Consider the following 26437-nt stretch of genomic DNA (forward strand, 5'->3'; position numbering starts at 1 on the left):
TGGACACCACCTACTTCAGGGGGCTCGTGAGGTGAGGTGAGATGTCAGGAGCAAGGGCTTCTGAGCATGTCCTGAATTCGCTAGTGAAGGAGGCCCCCACACTGCTGTAGTGACTGTGCGTGCTACAGAGGACGTGCCTCAGGACCTGCTGCACTGTTCTGAGTGTGTCTAGTAAGCGCCGCTCTAAATGAGAAAGACAGCCATTCCTTGGGATCAGAATTTGCAAATGTGTATTCTTTTTTCTCCTTCTGAGGACAGGAGTTATATGGTTGTTTTGTTTTTGATAATGGTAGTGGTAGCTATGGTTCTGTTGGTGATTGTGAAGGAGGGATAAGAAAGGAGGTGATGGAAATGAAGAGGATGGTTGGTGGTGGTAACATTGGTAGAGGTAATGATGGTGTTGATGGTGATGGTGGAGACAGTGATGATGGTTGGTGGTGATGGTGGATGTAGTGATGGTGTTGATGGTGGTGGTGGAGACAGTGATGATGGTTGGTGGTGATGGTGGATGTAGTGATGGTGCTGGTACTGATGATGGTGGTGATGGTGGGTGGAGGCAGTGATGGTGTTGGTGATGGTGGAGGTAGTGATGTTAGTGATGATGGTATTGTTGGTGCTGATGACAGTGGTGATATTGGAGGTAGGGATGATGTTGGTGATGGTGGTGGTGGTGGAGGTAGTGATAGTGCTGGTGTTGATGATGGTGATGGTAAAGGTAGTGGTGGTGTTGACAATGACAGTGTTGTTGGTAGTGATTGTGTTGGTGATGACAGTGTTGGTAGTGATGGTGGTTGTGATGGTGGAGGCAGTAATGATGTTGGTGATAGTGTTGTTGGTGGTGATGGTGGTGGTGATGGTAGAGGCAGTAATGATGTTGGTGATAGTATTGTTGGTGGTGATGGTGGTGATGGTGGAGGTAATGGTGGTAGTTTTGTTGGTGACAGTGGTGATGATAATGGTGGTACTGGTGGTGGTAAGCAAATATTCAGGCAGAGCGCATTAGTATAGCCACATCAGTTGCTAAAATTCTGAAATATTTCAAACTGGTTGGAAAATATCTATTGCCTTCAAGGCCCCCAAAAGCCTTTCTCTATGCCCTTGCTGCTGGAGCCCTGGGGAGCCCTAGGTAGGCATCACTGGGGCTGCTGTGCACCAGGCCAGGCAGAGAAGGGGCAAATGTCCAATGGCCACTTGGTTCTCTGAACCCTCTACAGTAGATCCTGCCAGCTGTTAACCACTTTAACTATCCCCCAAGTGCTTAATGATGGTGATGGAGGCAGTCACAGTGACGCACTCCCCTCAGCAGACCCCAGGTGTCTCCCATTCTCTAGGGCAGATGCTTCCTCTTCTGCTGTTTGTCAGCTAAGGTCACTGTCTCACAGGGCTGAGTGTGCAGTGGCTGCTCGATGGGCTGGCTTTTTTCTTTGCGTCACTTTTTGTGCCCCTGGGCAGAGTCCAGCTCCATGCCAGTGCGAAAGGGACCCAGGAGAAGGTGAGGGTGTGGCCCTGCCCTTGGGCAGCTCATGGTTCCTCTGAGCAGACAAGAATTTCCTGGTGAATCAGTGAGAAGCCTGGGTCCCAAAAGCCAGGCTCTGAGAGCTACAGGAGTCAGGGCCAGGAGCCTGTGGTGGTGTGGAAGGGCTTCCTAGAGGGGCCTGGGCCAATGCATGACCTAGGCCTCCCTCCCCCCCCACCTAGGAGGACGACCTGGCTGAGCTGGCCTCCCAGCAGTACTTTGTGGACTATGGCTCTGAGATGATCCTGGAGCGACTCCTGAACCTCGTGCCCACCTACATCCCCGACCGCGAGATCACGCCCCTGAAGACACTGGAGAAGTGGGCCCAGCTGGCCATTGCCGCCCACAAGAAGGTGAAGGGCTGGGAGGAGTCTTAGAGAAGGGATGTGGACCTGAACAACCAAGGAGGTCCCAGTCCTCCTCTGAACCTGTCTGTTGGGGCTGCAGGAGATGGCATGGNTGTTGGTGATGGTGGAGGTAGTGATGTTAGTGATGATGGTATTGTTGGTGCTGATGACAGTGGTGATATTGGAGGTAGGGATGATGTTGGTGATGGTGGTGGTGGTGGAGGTAGTGATAGTGCTGGTGTTGATGATGGTGATGGTAAAGGTAGTGGTGGTGTTGACAATGACAGTGTTGTTGGTAGTGATTGTGTTGGTGATGACAGTGTTGGTAGTGATGGTGGTTGTGATGGTGGAGGCAGTAATGATGTTGGTGATAGTGTTGTTGGTGGTGATGGTGGTGGTGATGGTAGAGGCAGTAATGATGTTGGTGATAGTATTGTTGGTGGTGATGGTGGTGATGGTGGAGGTAATGGTGGTAGTTTTGTTGGTGACAGTGGTGATGATAATGGTGGTACTGGTGGTGGTAAGCAAATATTCAGGCAGAGCGCATTAGTATAGCCACATCAGTTGCTAAAATTCTGAAATATTTCAAACTGGTTGGAAAATATCTATTGCCTTCAAGGCCCCAAAAGCCTTTCTCTATGCCCTTGCTGCTGGAGCCCTGGGGAGCCCTAGGTAGGCATCACTGGGGCTGCTGTGCACCAGGCCAGGCAGAGAAGGGGCAAATGTCCAATGGCCACTTGGTTCTCTGAACCCTCTACAGTAGATCCTGCCAGCTGTTAACCACTTTAACTATCCCCAAGTGCTTAATGATGGTGATGGAGGCAGTCACAGTGACGCACTCCCCTCAGCAGACCCCAGGTGTCTCCCATTCTCTAGGGCAGATGCTTCCTCTTCTGCTGTTTGTCAGCTAAGGTCACTGTCTCACAGGGCTGAGTGTGCAGTGGCTGCTCGATGGGCTGGCTTTTTTCTTTGCGTCACTTTTGTGCCCCTGGGCAGAGTCCAGCTCCATGCCAGTGCGAAAGGGACCCAGGAGAAGGTGAGGGTGTGGCCCTGCCCTTGGGCAGCTCATGGTTCCTCTGAGCAGACAAGAATTTCCTGGTGAATCAGTGAGAAGCCTGGGTCCCAAAAGCCAGGCTCTGAGAGCTACAGGAGTCAGGGCCAGGAGCCTGTGGTGGTGTGGAAGGGCTTCCTAGAGGGGCCTGGGCCAATGCATGACCTAGGCCTCCCTCCCCCCCCACCTAGGAGGACGACCTGGCTGAGCTGGCCTCCCAGCAGTACTTTGTGGACTATGGCTCTGAGATGATCCTGGAGCGACTCCTGAACCTCGTGCCCACCTACATCCCCGACCGCGAGATCACGCCCCTGAAGACACTGGAGAAGTGGGCCCAGCTGGCCATTGCCGCCCACAAGAAGGTGAAGGGCTGGGAGGAGTCTTAGAGAAGGGATGTGGACCTGAACAACCAAGGAGGTCCCAGTCCTCCTCTGAACCTGTCTGTTGGGGCTGCAGGAGATGGCATGGCACCTGACCTCCCGCCTCCCAGTGGCCCTTCCTCACTGGACATCAGCTCACTCATTCTCCTGCCATCTGTGTGCCAGGCACACAGAGGGGATCAGACTTAACCCTGCAGCCTCTGTGGGGCCATGGGTATTGGGGCCCCTTTCCTGGTCTTGTGCCAGCCACTTGTTGGTGCTACAGCTTCCAGAGCTACAACTTAGGAGTGGTGGTGGACGCTAGACAGAGCTTTAGGAATTGTACCTCCTTTTTCCCAAAAGAACTCCAGCCCAACTTCCTGCCTGGGGAGCTTTAGGGACAGGCCCCCTTGACGCCCTTGCTTGGAGCCCAGGCCCATAACCAGCCATGAGTGGTTCCCTCCCAAGCTAAGAGCCTGCCCAAGTAGAGCAGGGGTATCCAGATGGGGAGAAGGTGGGAGCACTGGCTGCTGGTAGGGGACTCAGGGCCTCCTCATCTCCATGGTCTGGCTGTGCAAGAGAATTGTCCCTGCACATAAGTCGAGGGCTCCATAGTCTGAGGGCGCCACAGGCCCGTGGTCTCACCCCTCCACCTCGCGGCTTCCGTCCTCACCCGGGAGCCCTGTGCCGCCCTCCACCTGACCGTGTGCCTTCTCTAGTCAGCTCCCCACCAGCCTCTGCCTCTCCCTGAGTCCTGAGTGCCCCCTGCGCCAGCCTGCTTCCCCTGAGGCCCTCACCGCCCCATGGACTCGCACTTCAAAAGAGGAGGGACGCGTCCTCCGCTCACCCTGCCACCCCTCTGTCCCTTCATGTGAGAGCCCTGGCCCTTCATCCTCAGGCACCGTCCTCTCCCTTGGCCCTGCAGCGTGCGCAGCAGTCACAAGGGGTGGGGGGGGGTGCAGCCTGTCCAGCTGCCTTCCAAACAGCTGCAGCCTCCACCCCCACCACCGTGAGGGCCTCCTCGGGGTTCACTGCCATTGTGGCATGTGGTACGTCCTGGGTGGGACGTTATTATTATGCATTCATTTTATTTTGGGCACTTGTCATGTGCTGGGCACCAGGACCTGGAGACACAGCCCTTTGTGGGACAGACACGGTTTCTGCCCTTTGGAGCCCACAGCTAAGCTGGGTCTCTCCTGGACTGAAGCTCCTCAGAGTATCTGTCCCGGAGCCCTGGGCCAGGCCCCTCCTAGAATGGACAGTTGTGAATCACAGTTTTTGTAGAGTGGGAGGGTGCATTGTTCATTTTCTAGGTCTGCCATAACAAAGTGCCACAGACTAGGTGGTTTCGACAACAGAAATAAATGTATTTCCTTCCAGTTCTGGAGCCTGGAGCTCCAAGATCAAGGTGTCAGCAAGGGCTTTCTCCTGAGGCTTCTCCTCTCAGCCTGCAGATGGCCATCTTCTCCATCTGTCACCACACAGTGACGTGTGCACATGCACATCTGAGTCCAAATATCCTCCTCTTAAAAAGGCACCAGACATATTGGATTACAGCCCACCCAAAAGATCTCATTAGTGACCTCTTTAAAGACCTTATCTCTGGGCCAGGCGCAGTGGCTCACGCCTGTAATCCCAGCACTTTGGGAGGCCAAGGTGGGTGAATCATGAGGTCAGGAGTTCGAGACCAGCCTGGCCAACATGGCAAAACCCCGTCTCTACTAAAAATGCAAAAATTCACCAGGTGTGGTAGTGGGTGCCTGTAATCCTAGCTACTCGGGCGGCTGAGGCAGCAGAATCACTTAAACCTTGGAGGCAGAGGTTTCAGTGAGCCGAGATTGTGCCATTGTGCTCCAGCCTGGGGGACAAGAGCAAGACTCCTTCTCAAAAAAAAAAAGATCTTATCTCCAAATAAGGTTACATTCTGGGGGCGAAGACTTTACTATGCAAATATGGTGGGTGGGGGAAGGAAGCACACAATTCAGTCCATAACAGAGGTGTTTTGAAAACATCTTATTTTGAAATAATTTCAAACTTATGGAGAAATTGCACATTCAAAAAATGAGGACTGCTGTGTGCACTTCACTTCCCAGATTCACTGGATGCTAGGCACACTTGCTCAGTGATTTGTCTATCTGCCTACATATGTATTTTCTCTGAGTCATTTGAGCTTAGGTTGATGACATTGAGCCCTTTGCCTCTGAATTCTCACTGCTCTCAGGATGGCACCCCTCATGGGCTCCTCTCATGGGTAGAGATGGGGCCGTCTGTGAGCTGGCATACACATCCACGCTTACCTATTCCTGCGTCTACATACTATAAAACCAGGATTTCACTCTGACCCCTCCAATGCTACCCCAGAGCCCCAGAGTTCTCATTAGGGCTTGGGGAAGTATTTTTAGAGAAACACAATGCTGGTGCTTCTGTATCTTACCAAGAGCACGGCAGCACCCCCCACAGATCACCTCACCTCCAGGGTCCAGTTCTCCCTTGACACACTGATCTTTCTAACTCCCGGATTCACCAGATCAGTTTCTTGCAGTTGTGGCTACACTCACAGTCCGCCAGGACCTGGTTCCCCACGCTGTGTCCCCATTCCCTCTCTTCCCAGTCTGCAGTCTGCAGTCTGCACTGACCTGGGGCCTTGGGCCTCCCACATGCTCTGGCTGGAATCCTTGCTTCCCTGTCTCTGCTGAACTGGGAACTCCCTGCAGGGGCAGCTATGCTTTCTCTGACTTTGGGCCCCAGCACCTGCATAGAGGTGGCACTCGAAAGTGCTTGCTGATGTTGATGAATGTGAAGGGTGGGGACAGGGTGGCTGCAGATAGATGGGAGCAGGGCAAGGCCATGAGGCACAGGAGGTGCAGGAGCCCCAGGCTGCTCCTAGCTAGAAGGCAGCAGCAGCTGATTTTTAGAGCAAACTCACCTGTACATTGTCTTCTGTCCCTCTGTCCCTCTCTCCCTCCAGGGGATTTATGCCCAGAGGAGAACTGATGCCCAGAAGGTCAAAGAGGATGTGGTCAATTATGCCCGCTTTAAGTGGCCCTTACTCTTCTCCAGGTTTTATGAAGCCTACAAATTCTCAGGTACCCCCAGCCTGCAACGCTCCCAGTCCCTTGCTCGGTAGCTCCAGTCCATAACAGGGGAGGGAAACGGCTTGAGCCAGGGCCCCCCATCAATGGAACTCTTGCCTGCTGGCTGCTTGGTCTGTTCTGGTCAATGCTGCTGAGTGGGTCCTGCCTCCCCAGCACCCAGTAGCGACTCCATGGCACATCTTACGTGCTCCGTGGTGTATAAGATTGAAAAACTGAGTGAGGATTGATTCATTAAGGCACGTACTGTGTACAGAACAGGGTGGCCCAGGGTGGCCCACACAGGCCACTGGCTCAGCCGTCCTCGGGCTGTTACTGGGTACCTGGTCTGTGCCAGGCCCTGTGCTGATGCTGCTGTTCACAGAACCACCAAGTACCAGGGCCGGAGGGAACCCTGGGTCTCAGTCCAACCCCGCCCCAGATCCCACCTTCGTGCAGGGCAGGGACTTGTCCAAAGCTGCAGAAAGACCAATGGCAGGAGTGGGACCCAAACCAGTTTCCCAATTCAACACTCTCTTCCTATTGCACTTTGGGTTTTGTCACATAGCAAGTTTGTGCTTTCTGGGCCTCAGTTTCCCTATCTGTAAAACAGAAATCAGTGTATTGCCACCTCCCTGGCCATTATGAGGACTGGGAAGGGCTGGGCCTAAGGGTGGGAGGTCTGCCTCTCAGTGCCTTGGTCTCGACCCCAGGCCCCAGCCTCCCCAAGAACGACGTGATCGTGGCTGTCAACTGGACGGGCGTGTACTTTGTGGATGAGCAGGAGCAGGTACTTCTGGAGCTGTCCTTCCCAGAGATCATGGCCGTGTCCAGCAGCAGGTGAGGAGGGCCGCATGGAGACGCAGATAGACAGAGGGGAAGGAGAGGGGCCGGAGCTTCACTGCGGGTCACTGGAAGTGAAGAGACATGAAGTGGCCTGCCTGGTTGCTCGTGATTGGGCAGTTTGTACCGCACTGTGAAGACCCCTCTGGCACCTCCTAGTGGAGGGATGGGCGTGGGCTTTATAGCACATTAAGGCTGTTCTGAGACAGGACTGGGCTGTCAGGACAGGTAGGGGCAGGCGAGTGTGTACAAAAGAGCTTGACCTGGGGTTCAGGGGCCTGGGTAGCACTCACTCTATGTCTTCATTCCTAAAGCAGGAGTCTTAATACTTTTCTTGCATAACAGTGGTGAGGAATGAATGCAATAATAGATGGGAGAGCTCTTTGTAAACTGCAGAGCACGGCCACACAGGTGGAATGGTGGGGTGGGTTGCTGGGACTGACTGGCTTTTCCAGCAGTGCAGTGGCTCCCTCCCCCACCATCTGGGGCTTGTAGCAGTGTCTTTGGGTTATGTCTGATATGGGCTGGAGTCAGATCGTGTCCAGCTCTGACCAGACACGTGCCAGGCACACAGGATGCAGTAGTGACAAGATAGTCCTTGTCCTCTTGGATCTTCAGTCAAGAGAGGAGACAGACATTGAATAGGCCATTTTAAAGCATGCTATGATCAGGGCTGTGGGAGGGCAGGGAGGACTACCTGGAGGAAGTGGCATGTAGGTTGAGATTTAAAGGGTGAGTAGGAATTAGACAGGCAAAGGAGAAGTGGGTCGGGCCAGTGTGGGTCTCCCTCTGCGCCATGCCTGACTCTGGCCAGGCCAGCTCTGACTTAACCTGAGATGTGTCTGAGCGGGCCACATCTCCCACTGGCTGGGGCATGTCTGACTCGACTGGCCTTGGTCTCCTTCAGGGAGTGCCGTGTCTGGCTCTCACTGGGCTGCTCTGATCTTGGCTGTGCTGCGCCTCACTCAGGCTGGGCAGGACTGACCCCGGCGGGGCCCTGTTCTCCGTGTTGGTCCTGCAGGGGAGCAAAAACGACAGCCCCCAGCTTCACACTGGCCACCATCAAGGGGGACGAATACACCTTTACCTCCAGCAATGCTGAGGACATTCGTGACCTGGTGGTCACCTTCCTAGAGGGGCTCCGGAAGAGATCTAAGTATGTTGTGGCCCTGCAGGATAACCCCAACCCCGGTGAGTGACTGCTGGTATGGGCTGCCTGGCACTGGGGGTCAGGGTGTTATGCAGACTGTCTTAGTCCATTTGCATTGCTATAATGGAATACTGAGGCTGGGAGATTTATAAAGAAAAGAGATTTATTTGGCTCACAGTTCTGCAGACATTACAAGAAACATAGTGCTGGCTGGGCATGGTGGCTCATGCCTGCAATCCCAGAGCTCTGGGAGGCTGAGATGGGAGGATCACTTGAGGCCAGGAGTTCAAGACCAGCCTGGGCAACATAATGAGACCCCTGTTTCAACAAAAAGTTAAATAAATTAGCTGGGTGTGATGGCATGTGCCTGTAGTCATAGCTCTTCAGGAGGCTGAGGTAGGAGGATTGCTTGAGCCCAGGAGGTGGAGGCTGCAGTGAGCCATGATTATGCTACTGCAGTCCAGCCTGGGCAAGAGTGAGACCTCATCTCTTAAAAAAAAAAGAAAGAGAAAAAAGAAGCATGGCACCCGCATCTGCTTCTGATGAAGGCCCCAGGAAACTTCTACTCATGGCAGAAGGAGAAGGGGTGCTTGCATCAGAAGGAAGGAAGAGAGGAGGAGTTGCCAGGCTCTTTTAAACCGTCAGTTCTCGCAGAGACTCACTCATCTCTGTGAGCGCGGCACCACGCTGTTCATGAGGGCCCCACTCCCATGACCCAAACACCTCACTCGAGGCCACTGCCAACACTGGGAGACCAGATTTCAACAGAGAGATCTGGAGGGGACAAATATCTGAACCATATCACAGACCATGCCCCGCGGCCTTGGCACTCAAGGCTGCTAGGGTCTTGTTCCCATCCTTCCCCTGAAACTAGACCAAATAGCCTTCAATCTGTGGTCTGTGGGGAACCTCCTCTCCCTCCCGTCTTCTGGCTCTTCAATATTCATCTCCTGTCAGCTCTCCAAGTCAGATCAGGGTCCTCCTCAGTGTTCTCAAAATACCCACCATCTTCAAGTGATAACAGCAGTAACAACTACTCTGCTGGAGGCCACCGAGGCCCTGACAGAGTGTGGCAAAGACAAAGATGAAATGGACCCCACCCTGTCCTCAGTGTGGAGTGGGGTGGGAAGCAGACAGTGACAGGCCTGTGACGGTGCAGTAAGCAGGGAAGCCCAGAGCCACGGGAGCCCAGAGGAGAGGCCCCATGCAGACTGGGGTCCAGGGAGGAAGCCCGTGTGAGCAGAGCGCAGGGGGCAGAGAGCTGAACGTGATGCCAGCACAGAGGCGGGAGAAAGCTGGCCTGTCCAGGGAACTGCAAACAGTTTGGTTTGGCTGGAAACAGGCACGGTGAGGGAGGAGGGGCAAGGTGGAGGGAGTCCGGGAGGCCTGCTCACAACAGGCTTAGGAGTGTGGGGCTTCCTCCCAAGGGCAATGAGGAGCCGTAGAAGGCTTTTGAGCAGGAGAGTAGCCCACTTTGGTGATGGTCTTTGTATGGAGAGTTGTGACAAGGTGGAGGCAGAGTGGCAAGTGGGCAGACACGAGTGACAGCACCTCAGTTCTTCTGTGGGAAGTAGTGGCTTATAGATCATCAACCCAAATAACGATGTTCCAACTCAGCTTGTCTCTGCCCCCATGGTCCCACTCACCTCTGCTCTGCAGCAGGCGAGGAGTCAGGCTTCCTCAGCTTTGCCAAGGGAGACCTCATCATCTTGGACCACGACACGGGTGAGCAGGTCATGAACTCAGGCTGGGCCAACGGCATCAATGAGAGGACCAAGCAGCGTGGGGACTTCCCCACCGACTGTGTGTACGTCATGCCCACTGTCACCATGCCACCGCGGGATATTGTGGTATGTGGCCTGGGGGCGGCAGATGGGCGGGAGGTGCCATTAGACCCCTCTTCGTCCACTTCCCACAGCTGTACAATGGGTTAATGGTCTAGTGCATCTGTGAAGATGATCTTGGGATCTTATGGGACCACACATTTAAAGTTGGGGCGGTGCTCAAACCTGTGCCAGGTGGGGAGGGGCCTAGAAATGGCATCAGATGAGGAACTGCCAAGGGGTGGGGCTGGAGATGGGGACTGGAGAGAGGTGTACCACCTGCACTGTCTGAACAGGCAGTGGGGGCACAGCTGGCAAGGGGCCTGCTGCTTCTGGAGCCCCCTTGAGAGCAGCTCTGAGGACTTCCAGCCCAGCTTCCCCGGTGGCTCCTGAGCCAGGCTCAGTGGACGAGGCAGCTCTCACACCACGTCCCCCTGCCTCGTCCAGGCTTTCTGACTGACCCAACCTCATCGGACACCCAGGGAAGGGCCCTCAGCTCAGCACAAAAGAGGCAGCAGGGACCTCAGAGACCCCAAGGAGGAACAGGGCTCCCAGGGTCAGAATGGGGCATGGGGTCCATCCCCCTGAAGAGTCTACCAGAGTCCAGAAGGCTCCAGGGTATACCATGTTGATCCTGGTGGCTGCAGATGGACAGCTGACCTAAGCCCCCTGTCTCTTGGCCCCTAGGCCCTGGTCACCATGACTCCCGACCAGCGGCAGGACGTTGTCCGGCTCTTGCAGCTGCGAACGGCAGAGCCCGAGGTGCGTGCCAAGCCCTACACGCTGGAGGAGTTCTCCTACGACTACTTCAGGTGATGGCTCCTGGGGAAGGATGGGAGTCACAGGGCTAGGAGCTGCAGGCTTCCGCTACCGTCTGCTTGTGTGCTGGGGATACTTTGTGAAGCCCCCACCTGTGAGCAGGACCTGGGTCAGAGGGAGCTGGAGGGCTGTTTCTGTCTGATGACCCGTCCTGTGTGTCTCATCTTATCCTTCCTTCATTTAAGAGATGTCACTGCACCCACCCCAGGCTGGGCATTCGAGACTCAGTCCTGGTGGGGATGCGGGCCGGAAGCAGGCAGCTGGGATTCTGCATGCCTGCCCAGCACTGTGATGAGGATGCTTTTGGGGTGGGGGGCGGGGGGTGCAGTGAGAAGCTTCCTGATGGAGGCGGTGTGCACTGAGCTCTGCAGGGGGTGCAGGGTGGTGGGGGAGGCTGGGGCACAGCCCGTGGTGTTCTCACCGCTGTTTCATAGCTGACAAAGGAAGGCCCAGTGACTGCCAGTGACTCGCCTCGGGTCACATGCAGGGCAGGGAAGAGCAGGGCCTGGTGCTCACCCTCAGCCTCTGGGCACAGGGGCTAGGTGGGGGTGGGGGTCTCACAACCTGGGGGTTTCTCCCTGGGGCTGCCAGCAATGGGGCCGTTGCTGACGGTCCCTGTGCTGTGGCAGGCCCCCACCCAAGCACACGCTGAGCCGTGTCATGGTGTCCAAGGCCCGAGGCAAGGACCGGCTGTGGAGCCACACGCGGGAGCCGCTCAAGCAGGCGCTGCTCAAGAAGCTCCTGGGCAGTGAGGAGCTCTCGCAGGAGGCCTGCCTGGCCTTCATTGATATCCATGCTACTGGGCTGTACCCAGCGGAGCCAGGGACTGGGCAGGGCCTTCATCTGCACACCACCTTCCTCCTGAGGGCCTGCTGCGGCCTGGGCATGCGTGGGGAGGGTTGATGGAGGACCCCCTCCCTTGCACCTTTTGATATGCAAGGGGCTGCCTCACTCATTTTCTCCTCTGACCCTGTCATTTGGGTGCCAGGTGGATTTGGTGCCTTGTGCTGGGCCAGGCATGGAGGTACAGCAGGAACCAGCCCAGCCCCTGGCCTCATGGGGCCATACGCACATCCAGATCAGTGCTGAGATGGGACCGGGCAGCTGTGACCTGACCCATGTGACCTGGAGAGGGCAGGGAGGACTTCCTGGAGGAAGTGGTATCTAGACTGAGCCCTGAAGGCTAAGTAGGACTTAGCCAGGCAAAGGGGAGAGGGGTGGGGAGTGTTCCAGAGAGAGGGAGCAGCAGCAAGGCCCCGAGGCACACAGAGCAGGGTTGTTCCAGGGCTCCGGGGCTTCAGCACAGAGAGGATGGGAAGACTGGGCTTAGGCAGGGTTCCCAAGCCCTGTGAGGAAGCTTGGGCCATGTCCCAAGGCCAGGGTGAACCACTGGGCAGGGGTGGCATGGTCAGATTGGCAATCTGGGCAGTCCGTCCCAGCTGCTGTGAGGGCTTGGGATGTGGGGCTGGTGGCTGTGAGGAGGTGAGGATAGAGGGTGGGGCAGATCACGCCCATTTTGTAAGTGTGCAGCCTGAGGGCCCAGGGTCACAGCTTCAGGTGATGCAGGCCCTGTGGGGAGTGGGGCCTCCAGACCCCAGACCAGTGCCCCTCTATTCGGCACAAGCCCTTCCTTGACAGTCCCCACCTGTGCTCAAGTACATGGGCGACTACCCGTCCAAGAGGACACGCTCTGTCAACGAGCTCACCGACCAGATCTTTGAGGGTCCCCTGAAAGCCGAGCCCCTGAAGGACGAGGCATACGTGCAGATCCTGAAGCAGCTGACCGACAACCACATCAGGTGAGCCAGGCACGGTGGGTGGACAAGGGGCAGACCCCACCTGCTGTGACAGGCAGCTCTTTCCCTCCTGAGACAGCCGCTGGCTCTGCCTGGATGCAGTCCTTCCTCACACAGAGCCAGGAGCTGCTCATGGGCCCCCTCACATCCTAGCTTGGCTCCAAGGCCCAAGAAAGGCCTAGCAGGAACTGGGAGGTGGTGGCTGTCTTCCTTTGAGTCTGTCCTCTAAGGGTAACAGCCCCAGCTCCTCCCGTTTGGCTGGAGCCTGCTCTGGATGCCCCTCCCCTGCCTAGATGCTGCTGTCTGCCTGCAGGTCCAGCTCAGTCAAGTGTCCCCTCCCTGGTGCAGGCTGGGCCGCTGTCAGCTGAAAGCACTGGCTGAAAACTCTCATGGGTTTGGGTGTTGGGCCCAATGCCCAAAGGGTGCCACCTTCTCCTCCCCCTGGGACAACCCGAGGCAGGAGTAGGAAGTCAGGCACCGGCTCCTCTCAGAGTCTGAGAGAAGCTCCACCCTCTCTCCTTACACCCAGCCCCCCGCCTTCCTCCCCAGGTGTGCCACCCTCTACATCTCTTCCACAAATCCATCCTCAAACTACACATCAGCTCTTTTGACAGTGCCAAACCTTTGTACATGCTGTGTCCACAGCCAGGAAAACTTTTCAGCCCCGTCTCTGCATGCCGTAATTTGCTTCATCCTTCAAAGCCTAGTTCAAATGCCACCTCCTCCTAGAAGCCCTCCAAACTTCCCACTGTCAGACCCAAGAAGCTCAGAGTGGTCGCTGAAGGAGCCTGGGGTGGGACTGGTCTAACTCGTTGCCACTCAAAGTACAGGTGAATTAAAGAGCTTCTGCCAAAATATAAATCACACTGCCTCCTTCATGGAGAAAGTCTCGCGATGGAACAAACAAAAAGCCTCAGCTGAAGCAGAGGGCATGGTAAACTGGTGGCTTGTCATTGTGACATAAGCCCCTTATCTCCATGTGGACTGGTAGCAGTGTGTGGCCTGGTGCAGTGGGCCAAGCACACTTTGGGTAGCAGTGGTTGCATCTGGCTATCAGGGAGAGGGGTCTGTAGGTAGGCTGAGGGGTCCTGAGACAGGTTAAGGGTCGGGAGGGACGGTGCTGCTGTGATGAGCAGCTGAGGGGTGCGTGGCCCCCTCACCGGGGGGTGCACAGGTCCTGTGACTCCCGATGGCAACTGCCCCTGCTGGAGCCCATGCTTCCTCCTGCAGGTACAGCGAGGAGAGGGGTTGGGAGCTGCTCTGGCTGTGCACGGGCCTCTTCCCACCCAGCAACATCCTCCTGCCCCACGTGCAGCGCTTCCTGCAGTCCCGAAAGCACTGCCCACTAGCCATCGACTGCCTACAGAGGCTCCAGAAAGCCCTGAGGTACAGAGGCCGCCAGGGGCAGGGGCAGACACTGGGGCGGGCTCCTGGCCACACCGGGCTTGTGGAATGAGCCCCTTGGGGATGAGGACCACACAGCAGTTGGGTCAACCCCTGGGGTACCTCAACTGCCAGGTAGAAGGAGGTGCAGGCCCCGCAGCCGCTCGGGATGCAGCTGGAGAGTCCGGCTGCTCGAGAGTGCTCAGCCCAGAGCTCCCAGGCTATCGGTGGGCACAGACGCCAGGGCCCACTTCATACTCTCCAAGGGCACTGCGTTCTTCACTTTGCTGGGCCTCTCCACACCCATCGTCCCATTTTACAGATGAGGAGCTCAAGGCTCTGGGAGAGTCAGTGGCCAGTCACATCATAGGAAGTGGCAGGCTGGGATCAGAACTGGGTTGTCTGCCTCCAAGTGTCCTGGTCCCCTGGTCTCCACAGTCCCACGCACCTGCTCCCTCCTGCCTCTGTGACCTTTTCAGAAATGGGTCCCGGAAGTACCCTCCACACCTGGTGGAGGTGGAGGCCATCCAGCACAAGACCACCCAGATTTTCCACAAGGTCTACTTCCCTGACGACACTGACGAGGTGAGGGTCGCCAACTTCTAGGTCTGCAGTGCCCAGGACAGGGCCGGGCTTCCTGGGTGGACACCAAAGGCAGCCTTAAGCCTCTCCCCCAACACCCAACATTTGCTGCCTCGTCCTCCTTCCCCATAGTGGAGTCAGAGCTCAGGACAGAGGCCACCGACTCCCCAGGTCAGGGGCCCTTAGTTTCTGATCCAACCCCTGCTTCCTGGAGCAGCTTTCTTCAGAAGGGCACCCCTCCCTCCCTGTCTCTGAGGAGGACCTGCCTTGGAGAAAAGCACTTCTCCCTCTGAGCTGGCTTTGCACCTCCCTGGTGCAGGGCCCCGCTGGCCCCCAGGTCCAGGCCTCCCCTGTCACCTGAGCCCACTTTCCTGCAGCCAGAACCTCGACATCCCTTCCTCCCTCCCCACCTGAGGTGGTTGAGGTTCCCTCCATCCAGGTCCTGTCTGCCAAAGGTCCTGTCTGTCATGCCTGTAGTCACTCTGCCCCTCATGGTCCCCAGCCCCTGCCTGTCTCAACACAGTGTCTCATTCAGATAAACTTTTCATTTGAAGAGTCGTTTATGAAATTTGTCTGAGGCTGGAGACTCAGAAATGCCACGACAGGATTTTAGTTGCAAGGACCAAGGACTTCCTCACGTCCGTTCCTGTCCCTCCAGACATCTCTCCTCCTGCATCTAAACTTCCCCAGATGCTCAAACCCTCCCATCTGTCTGGGCTGCTTTCCCCTCCACTTTTGGGTTTGCTTCTCCTCTACCTCAAGTCTCCTCCTCCCAATCACCCTTCCAATCATCCTGCTGTGCTCCCTGGACCCCTCGCTGTCACTCAGGCTTGTACACCCTGGCCCAGGACTCTGGACGCCAAGGCCACATCCTGCTTGGAGGGTCGGGAGGAGGAGACCTGGGAAGACCCAGACAGGTGTAGCCCTTTCCTTTTGTTAAATGCCATGCCCAGCTCTGGGCCCACAGGAGGGTGTCTGGCATGTGAGGGGGCTCAGTATAGGAGGCACAGCCAGAGGGGCCCGGGAGGACCAGGTCCTGGGAAAGGCCCTGCAGGAGCCCAGTGCTCACCGCCCCTCCCAGGCCTTCGAAGTGGAGTCCAGCACCAAGGCCAAGGACTTCTGCCAGAACATCGCCACCAGGCTGCTCCTCAAGTCCTCAGAGGGATTCAGCCTCTTTGTCAAAATTGCAGACAAGGTGGGTCCTTCGCCACCTTCGCCAAGGTGGGAGATTTGCTGGGGCAATAAGAACTTATGGACAGCAGAGGAAGACAGAAGGACTAGGGGAGAGAGGGGAAGAGGGCACTGGCATCTGGCCATCTTCTTCCATCCCTTACATGGAGTGGCTGCCCCCAGCTCTCTCTCTTCTGAGGCACTGCACATGGCTCAGACCCTCTTAGGGGCATGTGCCCAGGTGCTCTGTGTTCTAGACACACCAGACCCTCACCCTGCCCCAACACACATTCTTTCCAGATTTGCTTTGACTGGCCCTGGCCCTTAATTGCCATGCTAGGGCAAATTAACCCTTGAAATAAGGTGTGATCATCCCCACTTGGTAGATCACAGAACTAGGACTCAGAGAGGTTAGGTAACTTGTCCAAGGTCACACAGCAGGTACTGAGCTCCAGGTGGGTCTGACTCTAAAGCTTATGCCCCTGCCACCATCTCACATCACATTTCCCCAGATACCTCTGTCCCTGGAAGTCTTCCAGGCCTAGCTAAATCCCCCTCCACGGGAAGGCCTCCCTGACCGAGTTAGGTGCCCCATCCTGTTGCCTGCTGATGGCTCTGTGTGCATCTGTGTCTGTCTGCTCACTTCATGACTGTCTCTGTGCCAGACACTGGGACCCAGAGGTGACCTTGATGAGGTCCTAGACCCAGGGGTGCCCAGAGCTGCGGGAGGATCTGGACATGGATGCCAGAGAATGTCTAAGCCAGGGGCTGGGCTGCATTCTTGTCCAGCTTCCCTTGCATCTAAGGCAGCATTCAGTGTCCCAGGCACTGAATGGAATGACCAGCACTCCCAGCAAGAAGTAGGCTGTTCTGGGGACACTCAACAGGCACATGGGGCAGGGTGGGGCTGACACAGAAACCCCTTCTGGCTGGAAGTGGAGTCTTCCCTGAGAAGGAGCTGCCAGACAGGCCTTAGGTGGGAAGGTCAGAAAATACAGTGTTTCTTAAACTAAAATGAGTGTGCTTCGATGGCCCTGTCCCCAGGTCATCAGCGTGCCTGAGAACGACTTCTTCTTTGACTTTGTTCGACACTTGACAGACTGGATAAAGAAAGCTCGGCCCATCAAGGACGGTAATAAGGCCGGGTCCTGGGATCATCTGAGGCCCAGAGTAGGGAGGCACAGGTTCAGGGCCATGCTGTGAGGCCCACCTAGGCGGGCCTGAGCGAGGGTCTCCTCTGGGGCTGGGGCTGGGCTCGGGATGTGAACACTCCTCTGTGCAGGGACCCTCTGGGTGACCGACTGCCCTGTGCTGCAGGAATTGTGCCCTCACTCACCTACCAGGTGTTCTTCATGAAGAAGCTGTGGACCACCACAGTGCCAGGGAAGGACCCCATGGCTGATTCCATCTTCCACTATTACCAGGTGGGCACCTCTGCACTCTAGTTGCCTTCATGCATGGCTAGTGTTGCTGTACTTTGGCCCTGAAAGCAGAGACCCACTGCTCTTGCCAGGTGTGGGCCTGTACCAGCCTGGCCTTGAAAGGATTCCTGCCAAGACCACTGGAGCCCCAAAAGAGGGCCCAACCCTTGATCCTTGTATCTCCTGACTCTTTAGCCCTTAGGGGCTTGACAGTTCCTCCTCTGAGCTTCTGATCCCTACCTGTTCAGGCCCCTCCTTCAGTGCAGGGCTGTTCTCTGACTTCGAGAGTCTGCTGCTGTAACTGGGTAATTCCAAGGCCTCTGTCATTTTCTAGCACAGGCACCTGAAGGAAGCCGGGAGGGAGGCTTGCATGTTGAGCCTCTATTATGTATCTGGCATTCTTCTCTCATTCTGTCCTCCCAATAACCCCAAGAAGCAGGCATGTTGTCCCCATTTGACAGAGAGACAAACAGACTCAGAGAGGCCATGTGCTGTAAGTAGGATCACACAGCTGATGAAACTGGGGTTTGATTCCAGGTCTTCATGACTGCAGGTTGGTGCTCTTTTCTGGGCCCAACCTGCTTGCCATTCTGTGGGAGAAAAACCAGGATGCTAGGAAGGGCAGAGGAGGCAGGGATGGTGGCTGCTGTGGCAGAGAGGACACTGGCCTGGGATTGAGAAGGACTGCCCTCATCCAAACCTGGGATCTGCCTTTCCCTCATGCCCCTCCCCACCCACCCCCTGCTGCCCACTGAGTGCACGGTCCCTGGACTGCCAGTTCCCCCAGAGTCAGCCTTGACATTTGCTCCTCCTCTCCCACGTCCCAAATCACTTACCTGATGACTGTACCTCCTGGATATCTCTAAAATCCCCCATGTGTCTCCGTCACCACCTTCCCAACCTGGGTCAGTCCACCATCATCTCTGATCCAGAATGGAGGCAGTGACCTTCTTCCTGTTCTCCTCATCCATTTTGGCCTTTTCAACCCTTTCTCCACAGGGTGGTCATCCTGCTTTCCAGATTCCCCCAGTGGCTTCCCCTTGCTCTTAGGGTGTAACCCCCATCCTGACCGTGGCCCTGCCCGGTGGTACCACTACCCGCTCCTGCTGCCTTGCCTTGTACCTGGCTCTCCTTCAGCTCAGCTGGATTGTTTCCACTTCTCAAGTGTGCCATGGGGCCGTCATAATGTTGGGATGCTCTTCCCTCACCTACTGAGCTTTTAGATGTCAATCAGCCATCTTAAAGGAAGTCTGCCCTGTCCTCAAGCCTAGATTAGGTCACCTTGTTATATTCTCTTATAGCACTGTGAACAATTCCTTCGAAGGTTGTCATTATGTATCTGTTTGGTATGATTTTTAATGTCTGTCCTTGCCCTGAGACTCTAAGTTCCATGGGAGTAGGGAGGGTAGGCATTGTTGCTTAAAGGGCCTGGCTCATAGATGTTCAGTGTATACTTGTTGGATTGATGAATGGGTGAATAGGTAAACTTGGTGACTGAGGGAATATATAGATGGGAGGATGAATGCTGAGTGAATTGATGGGTGGATATTGGTGAGTGAATGGGTGAGTAGGTAGGTGAGTGGGTGGATGGGTGGGTAGATGGATGGACAGATAGGGAGATGGATGGAGGTAGATGTGTAGGTAGATAGACCCATAACCACATGGATGGGTGGATAGGATGGATAATGATTGACTCAGGTCTCTGATTGACAGTATGTCCTCAGGTCAGCCTCAGTTTCTCTACCTTTCAAATCATGCACGAGATGATCATAAGGCTCCAGGAGTCTGTGGGCAGCGCCAGCCCTTCAGAGGCTTCATCTCTGCCCTGGGCTGATTCCCCAGCATAAGTTCCTCAGGTTTGGGGTCTGGAACTTCAAGGGGGTCTGAGGGCCTCTGTTGCTGCTGCTGCTGCTGAAAGCAGCTGGTCTCAAGAGAACCCAATGCAAGGAGGCCAGACTGAGGGGCTCTTCCAAAGGAGAATGGGCCCAGGAGGTGACAAGTATAGAACAGTCTCAGGGTTGCCAGCTGGTCACTCTGAGTTTCTTCATCTTGAAACGGGGCTGCTTATCTCACTGGACTGTTACGGGGGGATATGAGGTAACAGACAAGGCCATGCGCTCCAACTGCCGAGTGCTGAGTCTGTGCAGGCAGACTTGCTCTGTCCCTGTCCTGTGCCATCTCCCCTGGGGGAGCAGTGTCAGCTGAGGCTGGAGAGGTGGGTGGGCCCATGTGCGGGGTAAGTGCACGGTCCCTGGACTGCCAGTTCCCCCAGAGTCAGCCTTGACATTTGCTCCTCCTTGGTGTGGTAGGAAAAGAGCCCACTTCTCCCAGGTCCCTGCATGCCTGTGACCTGCTCTGTCTCTGGCAGGAGTTGCCCAAGTATCTCCGAGGCTACCACAAGTGCACGCGGGAGGAGGTGCTGCAGCTGGGGGCGCTGATCTACAGGGTCAAGTTCGAGGAGGACAAGTCCTACTTCCCCAGCATCCCCAAGCTGCTGCGGGAGCTGGTGCCCCAGGACCTTATCCGACAGGTCTCGCCTGATGACTGGAAGCGGGTGAGCATGGGGTGGGCGGCGGGAATGGTGGGGCCCTGAATGGGCCTCTGGGCACCCCAGAGGCCAAGGGGGCAGACGCTGGCCGGCAGCCCAGGGAGGTGTGTCTTGTGGTTCCTGTACTCGATGAGGCCGCCCACCCTTGTTTCTCTGCCTGCCTTATCCTTCAGTCCTCCATGCCAAGCACTCAGTGGCCAATTGGGGGTCATTTGCCCTGTCCCAGTTACCATGGTGACCTGCTTGTCCTTGATACCCTTTGGTCTGCCTGCCTGGGGTGAGAAGGGAGGTCGGGAGTCCATTAGCTGAAATATGGGGAGAGCCCTTCACAGCACTCCAGGATGGGGCTGGAGTGGGCGGGGGTGGTGTGGGGAGCAGGCCTGTCACCAGGACTGAGCCCAGCCTCGACCCCCTTGTCCCCATAGTCCATCGTCGCCTACTTCAACAAGCACGCGGGGAAGTCCAAGGAGGAGGCCAAGCTGGCCTTCCTGAAACTCATCTTCAAGTGGCCCACATTTGGCTCAGCCTTCTTCGAGGTGAAGGTACACCATGGGCTTCTCAGAACTGAGGAGGAGGGGAACAGGGCATTGAGAAGGCACAGAGACTCCTCCCCAGGACTGTGGGAAACAACCATGGCCTTGGACACCTGCCCTGGTGAGGGAAGGAGGGCAGTACCCTCAGCCTTGTCCCAGCTCAGTGTCTTAGCTGGGCTAAGTCCTGGGGACAGAGGGACCAAAAGCTCAGCCTGGCGGTGAAGGCAGGCGTGTAAACAGGCCGGGGTAATGGAGGACGGCCTATGCTCTGACAGTGGGGAGCCCTTGCCCAGGTGGCAGAGCTCAGGAGGCTCTGCCGGGTCTGAGGAGGCCTCCTAGAGGAGGTGATATCTGAGCTTTCCAGGGAGACCCTGGAAAGAGTGCTCCTGGCAGGGGTCCCACATAGACAAAGGTCTGGAGGTGTGAGAACTCAGGTCTGGGAAGGAAATGCAAGTAGTGAGGGCAGGAGGCAAGAGCAGGCTGTGGAGAGCAGCAGCTTGCCAAGCAGGTGAGAGGCTGGGTTTCCTGCAGGGGTGGCCTGCCTTGGAGGGTTTTCAACCCAGGTGACATGGCCAGAAAGCCTCTCAGGCTGTAGGTGGAGGAGGGGTCTGAGGGGCACGACAGAGGCAGGAGTATGGTGAGGAGGCTGGTGTGAGAGGACAGGTGTGGTCTTGTCACACAGCTAGGATGGGAGGCCTTTTGAGAAGCTCGGCTGTGCAAGAACAGGTAAGTAGCTGGAGGCAGATGCAGGGTTCAGGAGGCTTTTTAAAGATGGGATGCCCTTGGGCTGAGAGGGAGGACAAAGCAAAGGATGGCCTGGGGGACCCATGAAGGGATGTGGTGCAGCACTGAGGCCCAGCGAAGGTGGAGGCCATGAGGTCGTCGCAGGGCCATCAGCACCACATAGGCAACAGGAGAGGCTGACTTTATCCCAGCTGGGGCCAGGCTTCATTCCTTTCCCCAAATGCTTTTCTTGCTCTGGGCCCCCATCTGATGCCTTCTCATCTTTTTTTCTAGCAAACTACAGAGCCAAACTTCCCTGAGATCCTCCTAATTGCCATCAACAAGTATGGGGTCAGCCTCATCGATCCCAGAACGAAGGTGAGCAGGGATAAGAAGGCAAGTGGGGGTGGGCTTCTCTGCCTGAACCTCAGACACAGTCCCGGAACAAACCCCGCAAGCCGTCCTAGCCACCGTCTATCTCCAGACTCATCCACCCATCATGTGACTTCAAAAGCTGTCAGCGTTTGCTGGGACTTTACCCAACATTTGCTCCACAAAAATTGCTCTCCTGAAGTTACTAACAAACTCCTTCCTATGGAATCTGAGCTCCTTTTAGTACTTGGCCTTTCAGTATCACTGGATGCTCTGCCCATGCGGATTGTGGGGCCGGCTGTGCAGGGGTGACCGTGCATCTGTGTTTCTGGGCCAGAGCAGCCCGACTGCACACCCAGAGGGTCTGACTGGACAGGTAGTGAAGAGGGCTCGTGACCACCATCTGTCCATTGGCTTCATGTGTCACACATTCCTGGCTTTCCTCTGTGTTTTGGTCATTCCTTCCCGGACCCTTTTGTGCCTGCTCCTGTACACTATGTTCCCCAAGGCTCCGCCCTGTCTTCTTCTTGACTCCCTCCTCAAACTCTCCCTGGGCCATCTCATTCAGGCCACGGTGTCAGTTCCCTCAGGCCTCCCAATTTCCCAGTTCTGGCCCCAAGTACCCCTACCCAACAGCCTCCTAGACTTCCCTGGGTGCCCAAACCAAGGTGTGGAGGGGGAGGCACCTGCTTCCCACCACAGCTGGATGGCAGAACTCGGGCCGTGGGCTCCTCTGAGGGCCTGAGGCCTTCTGTGAGGGCATGTGTGGGTGAGTGAGGCCACAGGTCCCAGGCTGTGCCTCTCCATGTCCTTTCTGCTCCCCCAGGACATCCTCACCACTCACCCCTTCACCAAGATCTCCAACTGGAGCAGTGGCAACACCTACTTCCACATCACCATTGGGAACTTGGTGCGCGGGAGCAAACTGCTTTGCGAGACATCACTGGTGAGGGCGCATCCTGCTTGGCCCGGTGGGCTCCCTGCCTTGCCTGCAGCTTAGCCAGCTTCCCAGGGCCTGGAACAAACAGTAGTGTGAGGTTGGGCCTGGGGTCATGGGCAAGGGTCATGCTGGGGCCAAGGTCAGGTCTGTTTGAGGCTCAGCTTAGGTCTGGGGAAGGGACTTAATCTGGGGCTGAGGAACAGACCCCTCATTCAACAACTGTTGTTTGAGTGCCTTCAGTATCTGGGGATTGAGCCCGCAGTGACAGCCCTTTAGTCCCCGAGTTCAATAGTGGAACCATTAACAATGAGACCTCCTGGACCAAGCTCAAACTTCCAAGACATAGCTCAACTGAGAGCCAGTAGAGTCACTCCTGGAGGGAGGGATCTGTGACTTGAGGGACCCACAAGCTAGAGGCCTAACGTGAGGTCATAACAGTGTAGAACCTTAACCATCTGGCTGGATGAATTCAACCCTTCAACTGTGCAGATGGGAGATGAGTCCTGAGTGGGAGGGATTTGCCTTTGTCCTGGGTTCTGCCCATTGCAGATTCCTGGGAGCTGTGCTATGGTCTAAGTGGCTGGCCCCGTCCCACCATGTGCTCTGCTTATCTTCTCACCCCTGCTTCCAGGGCTACAAGATGGATGACCTTCTGACTTCCTACATTAGCCAGATGCTCACAGCCATGAGCAAACAGCGGGGCTCCAGGAGTGGCAAGTGAACAGTCAGGGGGAGGTGCTGGTTCCAAGCCTGCTCTCGAGGCCGTGGTGGGCTCAGACTCATCAGCTACCCTTGCAGCTGGGGAAGACTTCTGCCATCCTGGCAGTGAGGCTGGGCTGGCCAGCCACCACTGCCCACACCGACTGGGCCTCTGATGTTCTTCCAGTGAGGCATCTCTCTGGGATGCAGAACGTCCCTCCATCCACCCCTCTGGCACCTGGGTTGGTCTAGTCCGAGCTTGCTGTGGCCTTCCCGGTTGTGAGAGCCTATGATCCTTAGATGTGTCTCCTGTTTCAGACCAGCCCCACCTGCAACTTCCTTTGACTTTCTGTGTACCACAGGGATAGAGGAATCAAGACGACAATCTAGCTCTCCATACTTGGAACAACCAAACCAAATGTGCATTGAATACTCTGAAACTGAAGGGACTGGATCTACAGGTGGGATGAGGGGGATAGACCACTTTTCTATATTGCAGTGTGAATGCTGGGCCCCTGCTCAAATCTCCCCTGATCACCTCAGGGCATAAAGCATGTTTCATCCTCTGGCCCGACAGTGTCTTTGCTCAGGGAGGGGAAGTGGAAGGGAAGGGCACGTGGGGTCAGGACAGGGCCTTGCAGGGGAGCAGCCTACATAACGACTTCTTTGGTCTTTACCTGCTGGGGCCAACCTGGTCTGGGTCTGGGGTTTGGGGAGCTTGAGCTCAAGATGTGTTTTAAGTGGCTTAAAGGGACCAACTGAGATTGGGGTGGGTTGGGAGGAAGTGCTGGACATCAGGCTGGGAGGTGAGGACCTAAGTGTGTATGAGCTGGGCGTCTAGAGGAGGCATCAGCTTCTGGGGCTGTAACTAGGGCCAGTGGAGCCACAGCGGCCCTTGCACCTGCCAGAAACATCTTGGCTCATCAAGACACATCCAAGAACCCCAAGAACAATGCTGCCTTGGGTTAAATCTTCATGTCCAGTGGGTGCCAGTAAAAGTTTACTTTGTGACCAGCATGGGACAACCAGGTATGGCCATGACTGGAGTAGGTCTGTGGGTGGGGGCTTCAGACTGGGAAGGTGTGACTTAGGGGTGGGGCATCCTTGGGCTGTGGCTGGGATGAGCACCTAGAGAAGTGACAGTGGAGAATCCCCTTGCTGGGAGGGTTTGTGATCTGCCCTCAAGGTCTCATACTTCAGCAGAGCCAGGTCCTGCTGCTTTTCATACACTCGTGTCTGGGTCATCAGCATCTATGTGCCTGTCTACCCCACAGGGAGTGCTATTCCTGATCTCCCTAGCTGTTAGTGTAGGACTGGCTGGTGTGTGTAAATGGAGGCCCCAAATCAGAGAGCGCTGCTTTCTGGGACAGTAATGTGGCTGTTAAGAGGACACAGCTCCACAGGTAGCCCAGGAAAGATCTGAGCCAGAAGGAAGATGCTGTGGTAGTCTGCCTTACATCACCATCATGAAGAAGAGGCTCGGGTCCAGAAAGGAAGTGTAAGTGGGAAGAGCTCAACTCGCTGCTTCTAACTTTGGGCCCCCAGATAGAAGGGGCTCCAGATACTTGTTCTAAGCTCTGGTTTCCCCTCAAAGCCAAAAGCTCTTGAGTATGCATGGATTGTACCCACCCTCTTATTAGGGAATCAGCAAACCACAAGGTATCAGGAAGTAGCCCACTGCACAATAGAGCAGATAATGTGGGGTGGGGATGAGATCTTTGTCCCTGACCCATGCCCCTCTCATTCTCTGGCCCAGAGAATGAGATCACTCAGATGGCATCACTATTGCCCCCATGCCCCAGCCTTCATCACCCTGGTTGATCACGAGGGGTCCAAAGAATAGACCACTACCTCTGGCTTTCTGAGAGGTTGCCTTTACTTATATGCACAGTCACTTCTTTAGCAGAGAATATTATGGAGGTGTTAGGATGAGATAAACTTGACAGCAACCAGTTCCAAGACCACACACAACAGTTTTCCCCTTGCCTAGCCCCTTGAGATGCATTCTTGATAGAAAGCTAGATCAGAATGGTTCCCCTGAGAGCCTCAATGGCCCTTCTGTGTGCCTTTACCAACCACTCCCCACCATCACCACCCTTAGGCAGAGAGAGGAAGAGGAAGAAGCAGGGGAGATGTGGATAATTCTTCTTTGGAAACATAGAAGGATATGTCAGATGCAGTGGAATATATTGTGACATAGGATTCTTTGGAGTATTCAGCCATGGGGATCTCTTAGAGGTCTCTTATTTAAGGATAGGGGACCTCTATGGAGGGCATGGTTGGCTTATCCACCTTCAGGGTGGGCAATGGAGTTTGAAAGGTAGCCTTACTTGTAGCCTGCCTGGAAGGTGCTTGTGTGAGTTCAAAGACCGTGGTGGGCATCGGTGGTTGAATGTCATGCTTGCTAGGTTTCAAAGGTGTGACAGCATTCTTGATAGGCAGTAGTTTCTTGGATGGTGCTGCAAAATTGAAACGGCCTTGGTGTTCCTTTCCACTCTTGGATAAAGCTGGGTAGAGGGCTGCTAGAGTCCAAGGACTTTCCACAACTCGGGCAGGAGGTTTCATGGCTATGTGCAAATCTTCCTCATTCTCTCTTCTACTCTGAGCATCTGTGGGATAGAAAAGACACAAACACAGATTCCTCAAATGTCACTTCTCCACTCTCTGTCAATCATGTGTGAAATTCAAGTTATCTCTTAAATGTTAGCCCCTCCCTTACCCATTCAGGTTCTTTCCTCCAAGCTCTCCCCTCTACTTCAGGCTTTGTGCAAACTTTATTATGGTCCTCCAATTCAGCCTGGGGCTGGGGCTTAAGAATCTACTGCATGAGGCTCTAGCTCACCATGGAAATCCTCAGAAAGCAGAGACTGACATTTGCTTAAAGTTCATGTATTCCATAGCCATTCGTTTAGAAAAATGAGGGCTTCCCTCATTAAAATGAGGGCTTTTTAAAGGGCAGAGACTTTGTCTTGCTTACCACTACATATACAGGGCTCAGAAGTGTTTGTCACACAGTAAATGCTCAATAAATACTTTGTCCTACAGAAAAAAAAATAGATGGTAGATACTTCTAATAATGGAGCTAGGAGATCAAGACCAATCCTTCTACCAAAGACAAATTAAAAACTGGATGATATACAAAAACAAGCAAACATCTTAAAATTACCTAGGCGTTCACAATATACAGAGAAACTGCGTGGCCAAAATCTAGAAGAGTGTGACACTCCAAAGAAACCCAGAACTCAGGTTTGGTTTTGTTTTCTGCTTAGATTTACATTTTATTACTTTAAT

General features: G+C 55.2%; 2 protein-coding genes across 9 annotated transcripts in view; one reads left to right on the plus strand and one right to left on the minus strand.

Moving 5' to 3' along the window:
• The window catches only part of MYO7A (myosin VIIA), an 89710-nt gene extending 65993 nt beyond the window's left edge, over positions 1-23717 (plus strand). The window contains exons 32-49 of the mRNA XM_017893590.1: positions 1699-1869; positions 6242-6359; positions 7058-7184; positions 8209-8378; positions 9997-10187; positions 10848-10972; positions 11609-11766; positions 12625-12778; positions 14006-14161; positions 14638-14743; positions 15822-15935; positions 16955-17042; positions 17228-17334; positions 19700-19885; positions 20305-20421; positions 21430-21513; positions 22334-22453; positions 23079-23717. Of these exons, the coding sequence (XP_017749079.1) occupies positions 1699-1869; positions 6242-6359; positions 7058-7184; positions 8209-8378; positions 9997-10187; positions 10848-10972; positions 11609-11766; positions 12625-12778; positions 14006-14161; positions 14638-14743; positions 15822-15935; positions 16955-17042; positions 17228-17334; positions 19700-19885; positions 20305-20421; positions 21430-21513; positions 22334-22453; positions 23079-23168 (2382 nt within the window). The 3' untranslated portion in view covers positions 23169-23717. The remainder of the gene's footprint in view (positions 1-1698; positions 1870-6241; positions 6360-7057; positions 7185-8208; positions 8379-9996; positions 10188-10847; positions 10973-11608; positions 11767-12624; positions 12779-14005; positions 14162-14637; positions 14744-15821; positions 15936-16954; positions 17043-17227; positions 17335-19699; positions 19886-20304; positions 20422-21429; positions 21514-22333; positions 22454-23078) is intronic.
• Positions 23718-25007: 1290 nt separating this feature from the next.
• The window catches only part of GDPD4 (glycerophosphodiester phosphodiesterase domain containing 4), an 84677-nt gene continuing 83247 nt past the window's right edge, over positions 25008-26437 (minus strand). For all 8 annotated transcript variants that reach the window (XM_017893589.1, XM_017893588.1, XM_017893585.1 and 5 more), the window contains one exon: positions 25008-25755. In XM_017893589.1, the coding sequence (XP_017749078.1) occupies positions 25394-25755 (362 nt within the window). In that variant the 3' untranslated portion in view covers positions 25008-25393. The remainder of the gene's footprint in view (positions 25756-26437) is intronic.

This window comes from Rhinopithecus bieti, unplaced genomic scaffold (assembly GCF_001698545.2).
Source record: "Rhinopithecus bieti isolate Rb0 unplaced genomic scaffold, ASM169854v2 scaffold_23868, whole genome shotgun sequence".
Lineage (NCBI taxonomy): Eukaryota > Metazoa > Chordata > Mammalia > Primates > Cercopithecidae > Rhinopithecus > Rhinopithecus bieti.